This window comes from Micrasema longulum, unplaced genomic scaffold (genome assembly GCF_059751315.1).
Source record: "Micrasema longulum isolate JH-2025_06_02 unplaced genomic scaffold, ASM5975131v1 h1tg002168l, whole genome shotgun sequence".
NCBI classification, from domain to species: Eukaryota; Metazoa; Arthropoda; class Insecta; order Trichoptera; family Brachycentridae; genus Micrasema; species Micrasema longulum.
In genome coordinates this window covers 141,612-159,283 of record NW_028279333.1, presented here as the reverse complement: position 1 = coordinate 159,283, position 17,672 = coordinate 141,612, and the positions used below count along the sequence as shown (strand labels likewise).

The 17,672-nt window shown below is 31.1% G+C and overlaps 1 protein-coding gene across 1 annotated transcript in view; it reads left to right on the top strand.

Moving 5' to 3' along the window:
• Positions 1 to 3,382: 3,382 nt before the first annotated feature.
• Positions 3,383 to 17,672, top strand: part of LOC148272891 (uncharacterized) — a 49,204-nt gene continuing 34,914 nt past the window's right edge. The window contains exons 1-2 of the mRNA XM_088239437.1: positions 3,383 to 3,520; positions 16,841 to 17,040. Coding sequence (XP_088095563.1) covers positions 16,968 to 17,040 — 73 coding nt within the window. The 5' untranslated portion in view covers positions 3,383 to 3,520; positions 16,841 to 16,967. The remainder of the gene's footprint in view (positions 3,521 to 16,840; positions 17,041 to 17,672) is intronic.

Here is a 17,672-nt window from a genome sequence, read left to right as displayed (position 1 = left end):
CTTTCAACAAAGAAAATACACATTACAAAAAATACTTCATGGAAAACAAATGAAGAGACCGCAATTTAAAAATGCCTACAAATCGTTAAAGCGTTTTACAGATTAGTAAAAAAAATGTGTAAAAATAAGTAAGAATTGGAAGAAATGTAAGCATGGTCAAGAAAAGTACAATTTCGCGGAATATTGACGGGTACCCCGAGATGTCCATTTTTTGTCTTTGGTTCCTGCTGTAGAACGCAAACCTTAGCCAGAACCAAGTAGTTTCGAATAGGGGAGGGTGGGGCATGATGGAGCTTTTAAGGTTATACGTCAATAAAACGCGTTTCTTTTTTAAATCCTTTAAAAAATATATATTTTTATGAACTTTGATCTTTAATCCAACAAACGTGTAACAAAAAAACTAAAAATAAGATAAAAAAACTAGTGAAATAAATCAATTAAAAACAGTCGTAATTATCCCGTCTTGCCCCACTGGTGGGGAAAGATGGGGTACCGCCTACTGCGGTTCGCAACTAGGACAGACAAGGATGGTGTCTTGGTTTTTTTCGTCTACTCCAGCGCATGAACAGTGTGCCCAGCTCTGGCACATTTGACACGCTACCCAGCCTTTATTTGACTCAACGTATGACCTTCTACAAAACTAGCACTCTGGATCATCTTCGTCATTTATGGAAGAAGGGTTACGTCTTGATCGTTTCGATGGCTACTTCATTTTCATTAAAAAACGTATGTTTAGGACCCAAAAGAACCTTCACCTTATCTATCCTGTTATTATTTTGCCTGGCCAACATAACTTATCGCTCCAAAGTAGTTTGAGGATTTGAATAAAATTTTGCAGCTAGTTTATATCCTTTTCTCCCTGCTAAAATGTCTTCTTTATCTTGATTCATGCATTCCTTTGACCAACTCCCCCTCTTGGTCTTTCAAACGTAGTTTCGGACCATATTCTGCTTACACAAAGAAAATAAAAACTGTTACTACATCGTGTTTAAGCAATGAAGTAAGATGGGGTACCGATACCCTGTCTTGCCCCTTTTACTATGCTTGTTAACAACGCTTATTGTTTACGAAATACAATTTCTCTGGAAATAATTGATGAACTTACTGTAAATTACAATACTTTCAGCTTGTTAAGCGACCATCAGCCAGTTAAAATCACGATATGCTTCCTTTAATGTCACAAGCAGCAAAACTCGATAAAATAACATAAAATTTGCGAAAAACACGTTTAGTATCGCTGCGTATCGGAGCGTGCACACGTGTCCGCTGCAATTGCATCATTGGTGGGGGGTCTAAGAAGAACATCAAATGGCGTGATGTGCTCGGAGCTACTCGGCAGATTTCAGCTTTTATCGCAAGGCCCCATCTTGCCCCACTACCCCATCATGCCCCACCTTCCCCTACGCGGAATGTCCAGAAAACCATTTAAGGACATTTTTTTCAAACATAAAAGCGTCGCGTGACGAACCTGGTAAAAATGCGAACTTCGCACGAATTATAACTAAAATTTTAAATAAACAAACAGCAGCTGCTTAAATAAAACAAAGAACAATTTTAACATTCGACTTACCTGAAGGTCTGAAAATGCCTTCAAAGCTGACATAAGGAAATGAGAAAGAACATTTCATATTATAGCCGCGAATCGTCGAGAATAAACTGAAATAGAAACCTTTTGAACTATATAGTATGCCTTTAATCTTGAACCTCTTATTTAATTACGTAGAAAACCAAACTACCATGAAAAATTAACGATAAGACGATGAAGAAGTTAAAGAATATAGTTTTTAAATGGAACAAACTTTTAGCATATTGTCTAAATGTTAATTCATCTGAAGTAGAATTAAATTTCTTCTGAAACTGCCTAGCTTTTAAGCTGCTTTATACCCAGTTAATTATAAACGTTATTGTTGTAATATATTATAAATATGCAAAGCATAATATGTTTATATATTTACAATATAAGCTTATAGGCATTAAGAAAGGTATATTTTTATAACCAATGATTGTTAAATGTGTTTGAACTGACCAATAAAAGAAAATTGTATAAATCAAAATCAAAAAATACTTATTACCTATTTGAAAAATAAGATTACGCATTGGATGAAAAAGTATTACACATTGGATGCCAATAAATATTTTGCCCCTCTGTTGCATCAAATTGAGATATTATCAAAATATTCATACTTTAAGATACATATTTTTTAAATTTATAAATAAAATGAAAACATAAGTATTTTTTTAGACGCAATATTTGATGTGGCTAGTATAGGAATAACGTATTTATTTTTTGTAGGCTAGTGATTGTATTTCAAATTTAAATAACATTTTATGTTTTTTACAAAAATGCTTGAAAGATTTTTCATACAAATTATAACAGTTAAATTCAGCCAGAATTCCCTTTCCGCACCTCACGGTGCATAGGGCATGCATTGGTACGTCGATCGCAGCAAATCTTGATCATTGTTGATACAAAAAAGTTTCAGGTGCCAGTTCAGGGGCTTTAAAATATTCCAGTGTAAAAATATTTTTTTAAATAAACATTTCATATCATCTATGTCGGGAAATGAACCCGAGACTTTTCGCGTCATGCCTGTCATAGGCAAACGCTCACAGTTAAATACCGAGTATGTTTTACTCAAAACGTTTTAAAAAATAAACGAAAATTTAAATCAATACTCAGCATTGGGGATATTCGAAAATCAAGGTATCAGATATGTGAACTTTATTGAGTAGAAAAAAATGTACTTAGCTTACTGAGAAACGTTTTTTTCAAAACACGACATTCCCTTGATACGTAATTTTTCAGGAGAGGGTTTTCATATCATTCGTGTTTTCATTATGGTCAAGAGGAAGAATGACAAATAATCCGTCATAAATCCTCTATATGATTCGCCAAACTCAAAGAAAAATAATAAATAAAAACAGTTCAGTTAAATAGTAATATAATCGCGGTTGACGAAAATGTTTTTTTTTAAAGTAACACCATTGAAAAAAAAAAATTGTTTTTTAGTATGAGCGAAACCGATAGGAAGACCCACGACCTTAATAAGGGTTTTCGGGTATGAGGAGGTAGTGCTTTATGTGTTTTTACATTGTTTTATGAATAGAAAATGCAAAACAATTTTATAGGCTTATTTTTGTATAGGATTTAAATAACTAATTTGGGTTTGATAAAAAATAAAACTACGAAAATGACTTATTGGGGATCTGTTATTTTTAATCGCAAACCAAAAAAGTTCGACTTGTGTATATCGCGTTCCACAATGCAAAGGATAAAAGTAGGGGAATGTAAGGGGTGGTCGGGGTGGGGTTGGAAAAGGGGGTAGGGGGCTTTTGGTTGGAATTGGAAGCTGAAACTGAAAACCTTTAGTGGTTGCAACGCTTCCGAACGGGTCGCTTGTCCATCTGGTGATCGCTACCATTTTGTGACGTATTAAAATATCGGACTAAGTTTTTCTAAGTGCATGGGATTCAACTTGTTTTTGCTTTGTTCTGCTAGTTAAACAGATTTGATCTCGGGGTAAATTTTATTTTAGGAAATGATATTGAGTTCAGTGTTTTTTTTGTATTTGTTTATAGACTTTTAAAATAAGCCATTATTATTTTTTTTTATTTTTTTCGTTTTATCGTATCGAATTATCAGCACTTCGATTTTCTATAGTTTTGTATTTTTGAAATTACTCCGCGTGTAACGCTTTAAGTTCTCTTCCTCTTCTTCCCGGTGAGTTCTGCTAATTAGTCAGTTGACTTATCGCAAACCAAAAATCTATCACAACTCTCTTATTATTACTTGATTTATAAGAACTAATGACGTTGTTGATTTTTATCAAAATCAGTTTTATTTTTATTTGCATACATTTTTAAGAAACTTTGCCGTAAAATTGAATGCTCTATTTTTTACCGCGCGCAATAAAACATTTTTTTATCAATTTCCCGTAGGGCGAAACATTCTCGTTGTTTTTTTTTTATATTAATGAACCGGGTATTATTTTGTATTTTATTATGAAAACTATCAACGTGCTTTATTTATTTTTTTAATAATGTCTTATTTTACTACGAGCTGAACCCGGCAATGCTTAGCTATTGCTAGATTTTAGTACATACTCGTATAAATATATTAAATGAATACAATCAAAAGTTTGATATCAAGTTTGATATTTAGTCCAAATTAAATATCTAAGTATACATTATTATTTTTGTGTTTCAGTTTACATAAATTGTGAGGACAGAGAATATTGATAAATGGGTATTCGAACATTGTTTTCCTGTCACTGTCTTGCGATGCCTCCCCGATACTGTGCGTGCGCCCAAAGACAGCAGAGAAAACTGTGTCTAGTTCCCGTAGTAAACAATTTTCATAAAATCAAAACAATAGAGACACGCCAACAGTAAATATCTATAGTCTGTAAAAAATCACTGTTCTACTGTCATATGTTTTTGTAACGCACGTCCGCAGACGGCCGATAAAACGGGCGCTATAAAGGGTTTTTGGATGGTCCTAGTTCCTATAGTAAACTAATTATCGAAAAAAACAAAACAATAGAAACATGCAAATGGTAAATATCTATAGTGTGTAAAAAAATCACCGCTCTAGTGTCATAATCCAGAGAGGAAATACGGGAATATTTTTGTATGAAGAAAAGTCGGACCCCGTTTTCTCTTAAGATTAAACATTATTTAGTATGCTTACAAAACTTTACTTCATAATGCTTTTATGTAACCATAGAAATAGGTTCGGTCTTCTTAATTAAAACCATCTACCTATTAAAACACAAAGACGCACGCAGAACCCTCTAAAATTATGACTCTTAACTTATGCCCAAACTTTCAGTTCTGCCCTACGTGTATTTAGTCGTTCTTTAACCGCCAGCTGGGTTTTGACGTGATTTTGACATTTGATTAAAAACCGAAATGCTTGATTGTTTCGTGAAAGCGTGAAAAACCCGTTTGAAAAAACGTAAAGAAGATGGTGTAACTTTTCATTGGTAAGTAGGTACCTAGGGATTTGTTTACAATTGAATTCCAAAAGTTAAAATAATACAATTTCAAAAATTGAATTTTAGTAAGTACCTAGATATTTTTTTATAGTTAAGTTCCAAAACTGTATATAATTAATTTTCAAACATGGAATTCTTTTTACAAACGTCAAACTCTGCTCTTCTTCCCAACAGTGTTGCATTTTGTGTAAGAATCCGTTTTTCAAAAATGTACCAAATTTCAGTTAAAATTATTTTAGCATTTCTAAATTTCCATTAAAAATAATTTAATATGTAGAAATTAAGAAATTAAAGAAATCTATTTAGTATCCATTAAATATGATTGTTGTTTGTAAACGTTAAAATACAAACTTTTTTAATACACGAAAAAACAACGTTCTCCGAATTTTTCAATATAATATGCATTTTAGTCGAATGCAACCCTGAAAAAATCGATGAAAAACACATACAAGTATATGCTTCTAACTTTTTATCCACTAAATATATTAAATATGTTAATATTTTTAAATCTTGAGGACGTAAATTAGAAAATTTTGCAAAAAACCGCACGTAAATCTGTCAAGCCATTTTCGGGTTTTTGCGAGACAAATAACGGCGATTCATTTATATATATATAAATAGATAATTAGCATATAATTTTGGTCTCACTGAAAGGGGACTTGTGTCTCAGTAAATGTAAATAAATCCATTATTTTTTAACGAATATTAAAAAAAATAATAATAATAAACCAACAATCGACTAGCGACTTATGCATCCGGAAATAAAAATATACTATATTTTATTAGTTTTTACGAATACAGTGTATATACAGTATACTCGTATATATTTTGATATGTTTAATAGATTTGTTGTCATTTTAAAATAAAATCAATATTTCTGATATTTCGTGCAATGCAATTTAACTTATTTTATTAAAAAGAGTGTTTTCTTTATTTTGTTCAATTTACCAATAATAATACTCTTAACAGTAAAATATTTATTGCCGTTTCTTTATTATTTATAAATAAGTGTAGGGCTTATATTTAGTCTAGTCTTATAAAATAAATATTCTATGTCAGGAACACTGCCAGGAATCGAACGCGAGACCTAAGTATTACACATAACGAAAAAGACTAATCTTCATTCAATCTTTATGTATAGAATTCTTGCCTAAGAGTGACTTTCGAATCTAAAACATTCGTCTAGGATCGCAGCACTGTTTTACATAATTTTACGTATTTTCTATTCTTCCCGGTCACGGGGAAAAAACGAAAAAAAACGAGAAAACATAAAAGTATTTCAAATTTATTTTACGGTATATAATCGTAGAATTAAACAATTTTATGTCAATCCCGTTGGGAATCTAATCCTAGCGAATCAAGGACAAGACACGTACCAATACGTTATGGAAGTCATTGAAAATCATAGAAATATGTATACGCATATAAACACAATCAACAGTCAGCATTTATCAAAATAGATGACATGTTAAAGGATTTAGCCTATTGTTCTTATAGATTTTACGATTGATTACAGCCGATACTATACTATCCTGAAACGCACACTTTTTATTGCATTATTATTTTATTTATTTATTAAATGATAGGCATACGCACTTACAGTAAAGCACGAGGCCGCCTGATCTTAACTCTGTCCTAACCTAACCAGTAAACCATGAGGCTCCCTAATCTCAACTCCAAACTAACCTTATTTAACCTAACCTAACCAGTAAGCTCTATGAGGCCGCCTAATCTCAACTTTAACCCATCCTAACCTGTAAACTATGAGTCCGACCAATCTTCACTATATTTTTCCTTTAGCAAGATTTTTACCCAAACACTAAATAAAAAATATTTCCACCGTGTTTTTTTTTGAGTGGCGTGTATTAGGTTCCCTTATTTGCTAAATTTCAATATTAATTCGGACCAGGGCCCCGATTACAATGGGAAGTTAACAGAGTTATCTTCGACTGTTTAAAAAAAAAACTGATATTTGAGTTCGTAAATGAGTGTATTTGCATGAACATTCCAAGTATCTTCGTTGCTAACCTGTAATTGAACGTATTACTAAGAAAACATTGCAAGCATATTCTGCTTTTCATACCTAAAACTTAATTTTACTTTGTAGATAAAATTTAAGTTAACTTCCCATTGTAATCATGGGCGCAGGGCCGTGATTTTGAACGCTTTCTTTATCGGTATATATTGAGACGGTATAAACAAACTTACATCGATATTTATGTACGAAAATGTGTATATTTGTATTAAAATTCAAAGTGTCTTAGTCTGGAACCTGTAATTAAAAAAATGAACATGTTTAGAACAAAATTGTAAACATATTCTATTTTTTATACAGAAAACACAATTTTACTTTGTAGATGAAATTGAAGATAAATTTTTACTTCCCATTAGAATACAGACCCAGACTTCGATATTCCCCTAAATACGTTTTCCGTATTTAGTCTTATGATGTCGGTTATGATCAAATCTTGTTGCCGGTAAATATGAATAAGACCTAAGTACGCATTTTTATATTTAAAATTTTAATATAAAAGAGCAATCTGGTGCGGATTTAAAAAAAAAACGTAAACGTAAACGTTAAATTTTTTTTTTAATGTAAGTAGTTGTTGAAGATTCGCTTCAAATTGGGTTGTGGTCCCGTGGCTAGTGTCGCGGGCTCACGGATCAGAGGTCCGAGGTTCGGATCCCACTCAACCCCAACTCAATTTCCATTTTCTAATAATGAGTTATTTACGACTATTTAAAAATGACCCCCAAAATTGAAATATTTCGATGAAATTATAAAAACGCTTGTATTTATAATTCTTAAAAAATAAAAAAAAGAATAACAAATTTCAATCGATAAATAATTTTATTACAAAATATATTTTACGGTGTGCTACCAAAATATTCATTCGTATTAAGTTTGTCTGAAACGAACACAAAACAAATAGAAGAGACGAATATAATTATTTTGGCCCCAGTGTTCGCGGTTTTTGGGACTGACAACTTTTCTATTGGGTAGCATCTATCCTGAGATGGGTTTTGGGAATGTTAATTCCATTTTACATTATTTTTAATGTCTCTTTCTTTCACTTTTGATTTCTGTCGTAGCGCAATTTAAGTAATTACAAAAAATATTTTTATTGGGCTTGGCTAAATAATGCAATTACATTATCGACAGTCGAATCGGGTTGAAGTTTTATGATAGCTGTACGCACTGGACTCGGGATAATATTTGCAAAGTTCGGTCTCTCCAAAACTATTATCATTTACTAATCGAGTTACATAGTTGAAAAAAAAAACGATTTTTTTTTTTAAACCATTTTCTTTTAGCCAATCGAGAGGTCAACAAATTGCATTAAAGGAGTTATATCAATTATTCTATATATAGTCATTTATATCATCTGAACTTAACCTAAACCAATTTTATTTTTACAGCTTAATATAATATAAAGCATTGCAATGGTAGTGCGGTTTGTAGAAACACGCCGAGAAACTATTATTTATTGGCGCGTAGATAACTTTAAAAAAATAGTATATTCCAGGCAGATATATGTTAAGTGTATCACCTAAGCCAGAAGTGAAAGGACCGCTTCTTGAATGCTCGTCTTTACTGTAGGAGCATATCGACAACGTTATTAAACAATATTTTGTTAAATGTTTTTATCTTAGGCAGAGTTGAAAAGAATCCGACGCTATAAAAAGACAAATTATGATCGTTTTGTTTGTAGAATATGTCGACGGTCCCTACATACGAGTATACTATCGAATCTGCATTTTGGCAGGTTTACAGAAGAGCATAAAAAGGGTTTATAATTTTTTAAGAAGCTATAAGATACTGTAGAATAACCAAACAAGTGTCTATTAAAGTACAATGCAGTTTCGATTGTGTACGTAGGGACCGTCGATCCATATTATAGTATATTTCCATGAAATAATTGACGAAAAAAACTTATTCACGAACAAGCGCAAAACACATAAATTTTAATGCGAATATTGTTTTATTTTAATCAGGTGTACTTATTCACTTTATTTTATTTTGAATAGCTTTTTGATTTTAATGCCTTATTATTTTTGTCAATGCAGTTATTTTTTTAATTAAATATGTATACGGCCTAAGTCAATTACAACGGTTGCATGAAGAAACACATTTACAAGAAACTGAAAAAAAACATATAAAACTATGTAACAAAGACAAACAAGGGCACTAAATAAAGGTAGACAATATATTCATTAACACAATAAACAAATAAGACTTCAACTCAACCATGCCAATCCATCTTCATCCCATGCTGTTTTAGTGGCGAAGAGATCTACAAAAAGCCGGAAGATCTATCCCAAATAATTTCAAGTTATGTGACGAATGGACTAATCTACACATATTGAGGCATAAAAACAAAAGTTTCTCTTAAAATATTTAATGAATAGCAAATGTTGACTTTTGGTGACATGCTTGGGAACGTGAAAAGAAATAGATTGCAACAGAGATGGGACATCACTTATAGCATTAAGTATTTTGAAAATGCATATAAGGTTCATCTCAGTTCTACGTCTCTCCAATGAAGAAAAATTATTAAGAGGTTGCTCTACTTTTAAATAGGAATAATAACCCCTTTTGCAATTCGATCAAAAATGACACTTTTCTTAGAAAACGGTGTCGGACAGACTCGATATGGTCAATATGAGTCCTATAGAATGGAGACCAAATTGGGGAAGCATATTCTAGATGGGCTTGAACTAGTGAGCAGTAAACGGTTTTAATGGTATTAATATTTTTTAAGTCCGTCGTCATTTTTTTGATAAAACCGAGAAGTTTAAGATTTGTTTACAATACTATCATGTGTTCACGATAGGGGATATTTTATCAATTATATTATACTTACAAGTAGCATCGAATCCACACGAATCTGGAGATGTTTGCATGTCGCACATTCGCCAGAAAGATTCATATCGACGGCATTCAGCCTTCTGTCATTTTCTTTTCAGACTCCATTCTGTAGGGTTGGTCTGATCATTTTTCCATTTTATGTAAACTGATTTTAGCACTCTATTTACTATTTTTCCCGCACTCACCTTATTTCGTTTATTGCCAATCCTTATAAATATACTTACCAGATATTGAAGTTATTTTATCTGTTTCAAGATATCCCCTCCCCGTTCACAATAATTACACATTTCAATACAGCAGGGGCGAACCGTGTATAGAAGCGATTATACGTAGCTTACCATTATATTTGACTAACCATAATAATGTTTTATTGTATATTTATTTACAGAAAAACAAATAAATAATTAACTTATAATATTAGAAATCAAACACTGATTTGAGTCTACTGATATGGAGTTCTACAAAATAAACACCAAATCAATCAATAAATAATTTACATTTGTTTAAAATAATTTCCACCGTTTGTATTTCATCCTAATATAAACATAAATTTTAATAAAGCGCGCCTGGGCGCTGGCGTCTGCGGTGAGCCAAGAAACTAGCCGATTATTCCAGCTTATTTTTTCATACAAATAAGTATACTATATTTTGAATGTATTAACCCCAGTGCGGTTTTTTTCTCCTAGATTAAACTTGCAGATTACACAAATTATTTGAAGATTCTTGATTTGGAAAACAGTATTTCAAACATTGTTTCAAAAGGACTATTTTTCTTTGAGATGGTATTTTTGACATAAGACCGTAATTACATTCATGCGTCATATTGCAGGACATATAGCGCTCCACGTGGCCGTTTTTAGCACTATTAATTACTAGAACAATGCGGCCAGTTGACTTTTAAATTGAATACCTTATATCGATTGAACTCATACTTTGTTTCTCATTTTTTGCTTATTTTTTAATGAATTATATATTAAAGTAATGGATAATATAATATATCACGAAATTACATCGTTTGAGTTAATTTCATGGATGAGAGTTGTTGTATCACACAGAACCACAGAAAAATATCAATTTATAGTATACATTACTTACATTATATTATGTACCTCCTATGTAGGTACAAATATATATTTTTTTATAGCTTACCTGAAAATAAAATCAACATTCGTCACTGCAATATAGGTATCTTAAAATGCGATACAATTTGATTTTCCCGTATTAAGGACTTTGGTATTATATAACTTTACAAATATCTGTATTGTTTTTACATCCTTATAAATTTATAATGCATTTAAGACATTAACGCAGAGTTAGTATAATATTTTCCGTTTCTCATTAAGCTTTTATCGGTGACATTTCAAATGATTTTTCCTTAATTTGAATACAATTTCAAAATGTTAATGTTCCTATTTCGCGATCACTGAAAATATTTATTTAATATTTTCAAGTCTCAAATTCAAATGAGTAAAAATGTTACTATTATGATAATTAATGAATCACAGATCACTAAAAAAAATTTCGAAAGAAAGTTTGTTTGGAGATCACTGGTATAGAAAGAACCGTCAGTAAACAGATAGGCGTTTTTCGATTATTATTCTAAATTATTCTACGTAGGAAGTTTTAAGTGAAAGGTCGGGGGTGTGTAAACGGAAGACTCCCGTGATCCATATTGCCCCTTGATCCTAGTTACCCAGTAAGCCATTTTACTCTGTGTTCCCCGACATTCGGTTAGCTCTCCTTCCCGATACTGTTTCTCCCTCCAACCACAGCGCCGGAGTGGGGGTATTGAGATCCTAAATTCGAGCTTTTGACATCACCACAAACTTTACAGGGGCTTCAAGTTTCTTGTGATTTCGAGTTTTAGCATACTTACCTAATACTGCACAAGTACTAATATGTGTGTAGGTACAATGTACAATTTAGTTACATCTAGCGATTCCGTGAAATAAATTTAAATGCATAGCTTATAATTATTAGTTATAATTCAGTACCTCAGAGGCAGACGGATGCACATCCGGAATTTGATGAAATGACATTTTGATTTTCGTATCCAGTTTATGATCATGTCCATTGATTTAGAAGATTTGTAAGTATTATAGTGAGAGAACCAATATTTTGAGATTTAAATTTATTTCAACAGAGAGGGAAAACATTTTTGAGAAGGGAATATTTATTTATTTATTTATTAACGGACATTGTCCATGTATACAATTTATAAGGTTTAAATATTACAATAAAAGAGTAGTTTAAAACATTTAAAGAAAAAAGAAAGAAGCATTGACAAACATAAGGGACATCGAGACAAGATCTGGACTATTTATTTAGTGCTCGTTTAAATCGTTGTAAACTTAAACCAAAAAAGTCCAGATCCTGTCTTGAGTTAACAATACGACAAAGGCGGGTCATTGGAGAATTTAGGAATATGGAAGTCTTATGACTCCCTAGCGAGGAAACAGGGGCAATCGATTACATGCAGCTTACCATATTTTTTTGACATCGTAAGTAATTTTTTATAATACTGTAGTATTATTAGGAAAAAACACATCACCAAAAAAATATATTACTTTTCTTTGGTTATTGAATTTATATCATATTCCATACAGCGACCGGTTGCGCCTCTATTGGCCAAAATTATTACTACTGGATTACACGAGATTACTCTGCTTCCTTTAAAATCATTAATTCAAATACGTCTTTAACCTAAAACTTTAGAATCTCGTTCGAAAAATTACACTTGCGATTACAGTAAAATCTTGCAGCTTTTATTAATGCAATTTAGTCTTTCAATACTTTTTCATAAAGGCTAGTATTCTTTAAAATACATCAATTTGACTTACGACAGTCTAAGGGAGGTGACAATATACGCACTCGTTTTGTGTGAGAAAGAGATAACGAATATATTTGTATGTCTTAACAGGGAAGTTACAATAATAAGTAAGTAATTGATCATACTTACGTTTCGGTGGTTTGAAAGTAAGTTTGCTTTAAAATAAATAAATATTTTGATATTTTAATCGAAACGAATTGATATTTTAATCCATAATATAGTATAAATACTTAAGTGGGTTTTAAAAAACAAAGATTCACTAATTATTTTTTAAGTGTAATTCGTTTTTGTGCATACGATGACAGTTGAATATTGTAGGTTATTCTTCAGAAACCATTTAAACTTTTGAAATTTAGTTAGAGTTATGATAAAAACGTTACTAGTGTATAGTGTTAAGAATAAATATATATGAAGAATTATAATATGTATAGCTTATGTCGTTTTGTGAATAATAATGTGATATAAAAGTCGATGAAACAATGATTCTTAAAACGTAATTTATGTTTTGTTTGGTGAACTATCGTACTCGGTAAGGAATACTTTTAAATTATTTAATTATTATCATTTATTAAGAAATAGTGTTTTATTTCAAGACAAGTTATAAGAGTCTGACTTAACCAAAGATGCACCGGTGCGCTAATGAATTATCTAGTTTATTAATTACTTTTTCGACACTTAGCCCAAAACGCAAAATAGCTGCGCGGGTGGGTCGTTACTTTCTAATGACGTAGGCGGGGGTTCGAGTCCATAGGGATTCCATTTTTTTTTTGCAATTATGTTTTTTTTAATTGTATTTTTTAAATCAAATGTTTGTGCTACATTAGAAAATATTTTTACTGAAACTATTAGCCGCTGAAGCCATTTGTTAGGAATTATTTATAAAATATAAAATAGACTTGTTTTTTATATGCCATACTTCCGCTATGGACATTTTATCAGAATTTTCATAGCTTACCAATTTAAAAACTCACCGCTCGCCACTGCGAGAAAATCCAGCCAGTCTGCAAGCATTTGGACATACCAAACATTATTTAATATATTAAGATATTAAAAATACAAATCAATGTTGTAAATTATTAGAAATCACTTAGAGAAAGTAGATTCTATAGGATTGTGTTGAACATTTGACGTTTGGATTTGCATCCGTCTGCCTCTGAGGAACAGAATTAATTAAGACAATTAAAATAAGTACCTACATATTTTCTATGAACGTAACGGTATCCACTTTGGTGGGTTGGTAAAATGAAAACATCATTGTTCTCTTGTACGGCACGCAAATCGTGGCATATCTGCGATCATTTGTCACTAACATGACGGTAAGATGATCAGACTCACGCCTAGAGTACCAATCTAGGAACTATTAAATATAGCAATGAAAAACCACATACCAAAACAATATTTCACGTCAATTTTACCGGGACCTTTGACTCCAGATATAATAGGCAAACGCAATAACCAGGGAACTGCCAGGCGGACTAATCTCTATTCGATTTCTTTTTTATATAAATAAAAAAAAACAATAAACGCTTGTCCGTGGTTTTAATTCGAGTTCACAAATTAAACTGTATTCTTGATACCGCCCGGACATAGGAAAAACAAACACATATATTTTAAAACAATTTGTTATTCAATATTCAACATAGTTTAATATGTATGCATGTGCATGAGCATGTGTAATGTGTATTTATGTGTGAATGTTTTTATATATAAAATTCTTTCTATATACCGATATACGTATGTTGGTACATTTCCTTATTTTTACTTATTATTGTATCTTTTAGTTTTCCTTATGTTATCTTTAATTTTAACTAAATTTACACACTTATGTTTTACTGCTGTACTTGAATGTATTTCTAATAAATGTAAAAGCCCGTAGGGCGTGTAAATAAATAAATAAATAAATTAATTAATTAACTGTTAGTCTTTTCCAAATGTCCATATAGTTCAAATAAAAAATAAAAATTATAGTAAATAAAACTTCTTAAGTCACCTATTGTTATTAATATAGTGCATTATTTTACTAATACAAAACGTGTATGTACCTACCTCTTTAAATTCATAAAGCAATAATTTTCAACCATCAGAAAAAAAACATTAAAAACTAATATTTACTATTTAATGTTTACGCATTATTAGTTAAATGCTAACGCCATTTTTTTGTCTTATCTTATCTAAGAGATTTAAAAAAAAAAATTGCTTTTTAAATAATACCAACATTAAAAACAATGAGTTCTTACTGGAGTAACCCGTGACGAGGACATTTTTGTAGTTTTTATTAGGTAAATAATACCTAGGTGATTTTTGCAATAGTTGAGGACGGAAGAAAAAACATTAATAAAGTTTCTATGAGTGTGTTAGTTATGTGAGGAATTTTAAGACAAAAAAATGACGTTAGCATTTAACTAATAATGCGTAAACATTAAATAGTAAATATTAGTTTTTAATGTTTTTTTTCTGATGGTTAAAAATTATTACTTTATGAATTTAAAGAGGTAGGTATATACACGTTTTGTTTTAGTAAAATAATGAAAAAAGTTTGAGAAAAAAAACTGGAAACCGTGATTTTAACCGTTGAAAATTTTCGGGGTGAAATCATTTCCATAGAAAAACGAACGCATCCAATATTTATTGTTTCACGACTACAAGATTATTAAAATTAATTATTATAATTACGTCAAAAATTCCGTCTTCTCCTTGGCCGTCAGGTTATGAATTTGTAGACGATTTGTGTTTCGCTAGCAGACGTGATAATTATTTACTACCGCGATATTCTGCATCTGTAATATAATGTTTTAAAACATGTTATTATTGTTTTCTTCCAATAATCAAATAAACATTTATATGGGCAGAAAATAATTGAAAAATTCTTGTTATTGTGAAAGCACGTTGTAATACCAAACGTGTTTTTACGTCTTTTCATAAGTATTTAATTTTTCGCGGCATTATATTTTTTTATGACTTTTAAATTGAGATAAAACCTTCAGAAAGCATATAAATTTATTAGTATAATACCTACAACAAAGCCCACATGTTATACGTATATATTTTTATAATATGTTTGTAATGAAATTCTACATCATATTAAATAATATAATTCTACAAAATATTTTCGTTGTTTTTTAATTCTTAGTTTATTGTATTGTAATATAACTTAATGTAATCGTTGGAGAATTCGGGCAATTTGACTTATTGTATTCTCAGAAAAATCCAAATAATTTATTATCAACTATCAAATATTTTCTTGTTAAAGGCAGATCCTACCCTTGTTAGAACAAATTCGAATTTAGACTCCCCCTTGCAGAAAAAATTGATTTACGTCCCTAAAAGAAAAACATTCCAGAAAAGACCAAACATATTATGCGTGTACAAGTTATTTTGCTCCTATTCCAATCGCATGATATAATATATATCACAGAATGATAGGTTTTGCCTTTTCTGAAATTCGTTTATGTATTGATGTGTATTTTTATTCCTTAGTACGTATTTACAATATCCAATTTTGACGATCCGCAATGAGAAAATTTTTTGAATCGTGTATTATAAACTGAACGAACATGATATTTAGAAAACTATTTTTCAACCGTCAAAATAGAAATAAAAAAACAATTTAAAAATTTGGAAGTAGGGGCCTCATGGCAATTGGTCCAAAAACGGGTCAAAATGTCTATCTTTATATGTATATATGTAAAGACCTACAAGGAGAAGTTCGTCTAATAGAATTTGATATGCTTCACTTTTCAAAAGATTCGAGCACCATAAAAAATCACTTTTCCATTATTCTCTTTAGTATTTTTGAATAAAATTATTTCACACGAAACCTGTATTTTAATTCAATGATAACCAAATATTTTTTACCCGAATGACAATTGTAATGATTAATTATTGAGATAAAATTCGAAGGAAGATAGTTAATATTTCCAGGTGGCAATAAACGAGTAAAAATTGCGACAGTACCGATAGAAGGGGACGTAATAATACCTACAAACGTAATTCGATCAATTAGTTAAATGACGCGTTACATTTCTAAGGCACGGGTCCTACATAGGGCTGGGAATCGGGAGAAGGTGGTAAAGGGGTTGAGGTTAAATGGAGCTTTCATAAAGGGAAAGGGTTACATAAAGACTAATTATTAGTCAATTACAGAAACAATGAATTAACGATTCCGGTTGTGACAATAATATTAAGACAGAGCAGTGACGTTGACTACAGTGCCAGTGAAGCTATTTGATTGTGACAGTCTGTTATTCAAATATGAACTTCCTACACCAATATGATTATCAGAAGAAACATGATGAGTGACGGGAAGTTGTGTTGTGCCGCATTGCTAATACTTATTTTATCAGGTAAGCATGATTTCGGGGACTGTAACTACCCTTTGTTTGACATTTTATTTATTTTTTGTGTTTGGTTTTGTATGAAATATCTGTTTAAAAATGCAATTAATTATTAATGACAATGTTATGTTTCAAAATTAAGTTTAAGTTGACACGAATCTCCAATTTAAGTTTATAATACGTTTTGAAAAAGAATTCACATAAACTGCATCAAAATAAGCAAATAAAAAGTTTCACAAAAAGTCATATGAGTAATTACAGTCTGAGTTCTCATAATATGAGGTCAAATAAAATTGTTCGTGTAATTTATTCTATTTCATGTCAATAAAATAACATAACTCGTGCATAGTAGTAAATAAGAATCTCCTCTGAGCAACAAGTTATTTAAATTCTTTTGAAATAAATATTGCAAATTTAGATCTAAATTTGTTGCAACAGAGAGGAAAAAGATTTTTAAGGAGGAAATATAAAAGTTTAGGCATTTACAGGACTTATGAGCTATCATTGGCTGGTTAAAGCGGCCACTGCACACTGTAACATTCACATGTAACATGACAGGCGCCGTGGCGCAGTTGGTTAGACGGCCAACTGTGAAACTGGCGTCGCGGGATCGATTACCGCCAGTTGCGAGAAAAAAATCC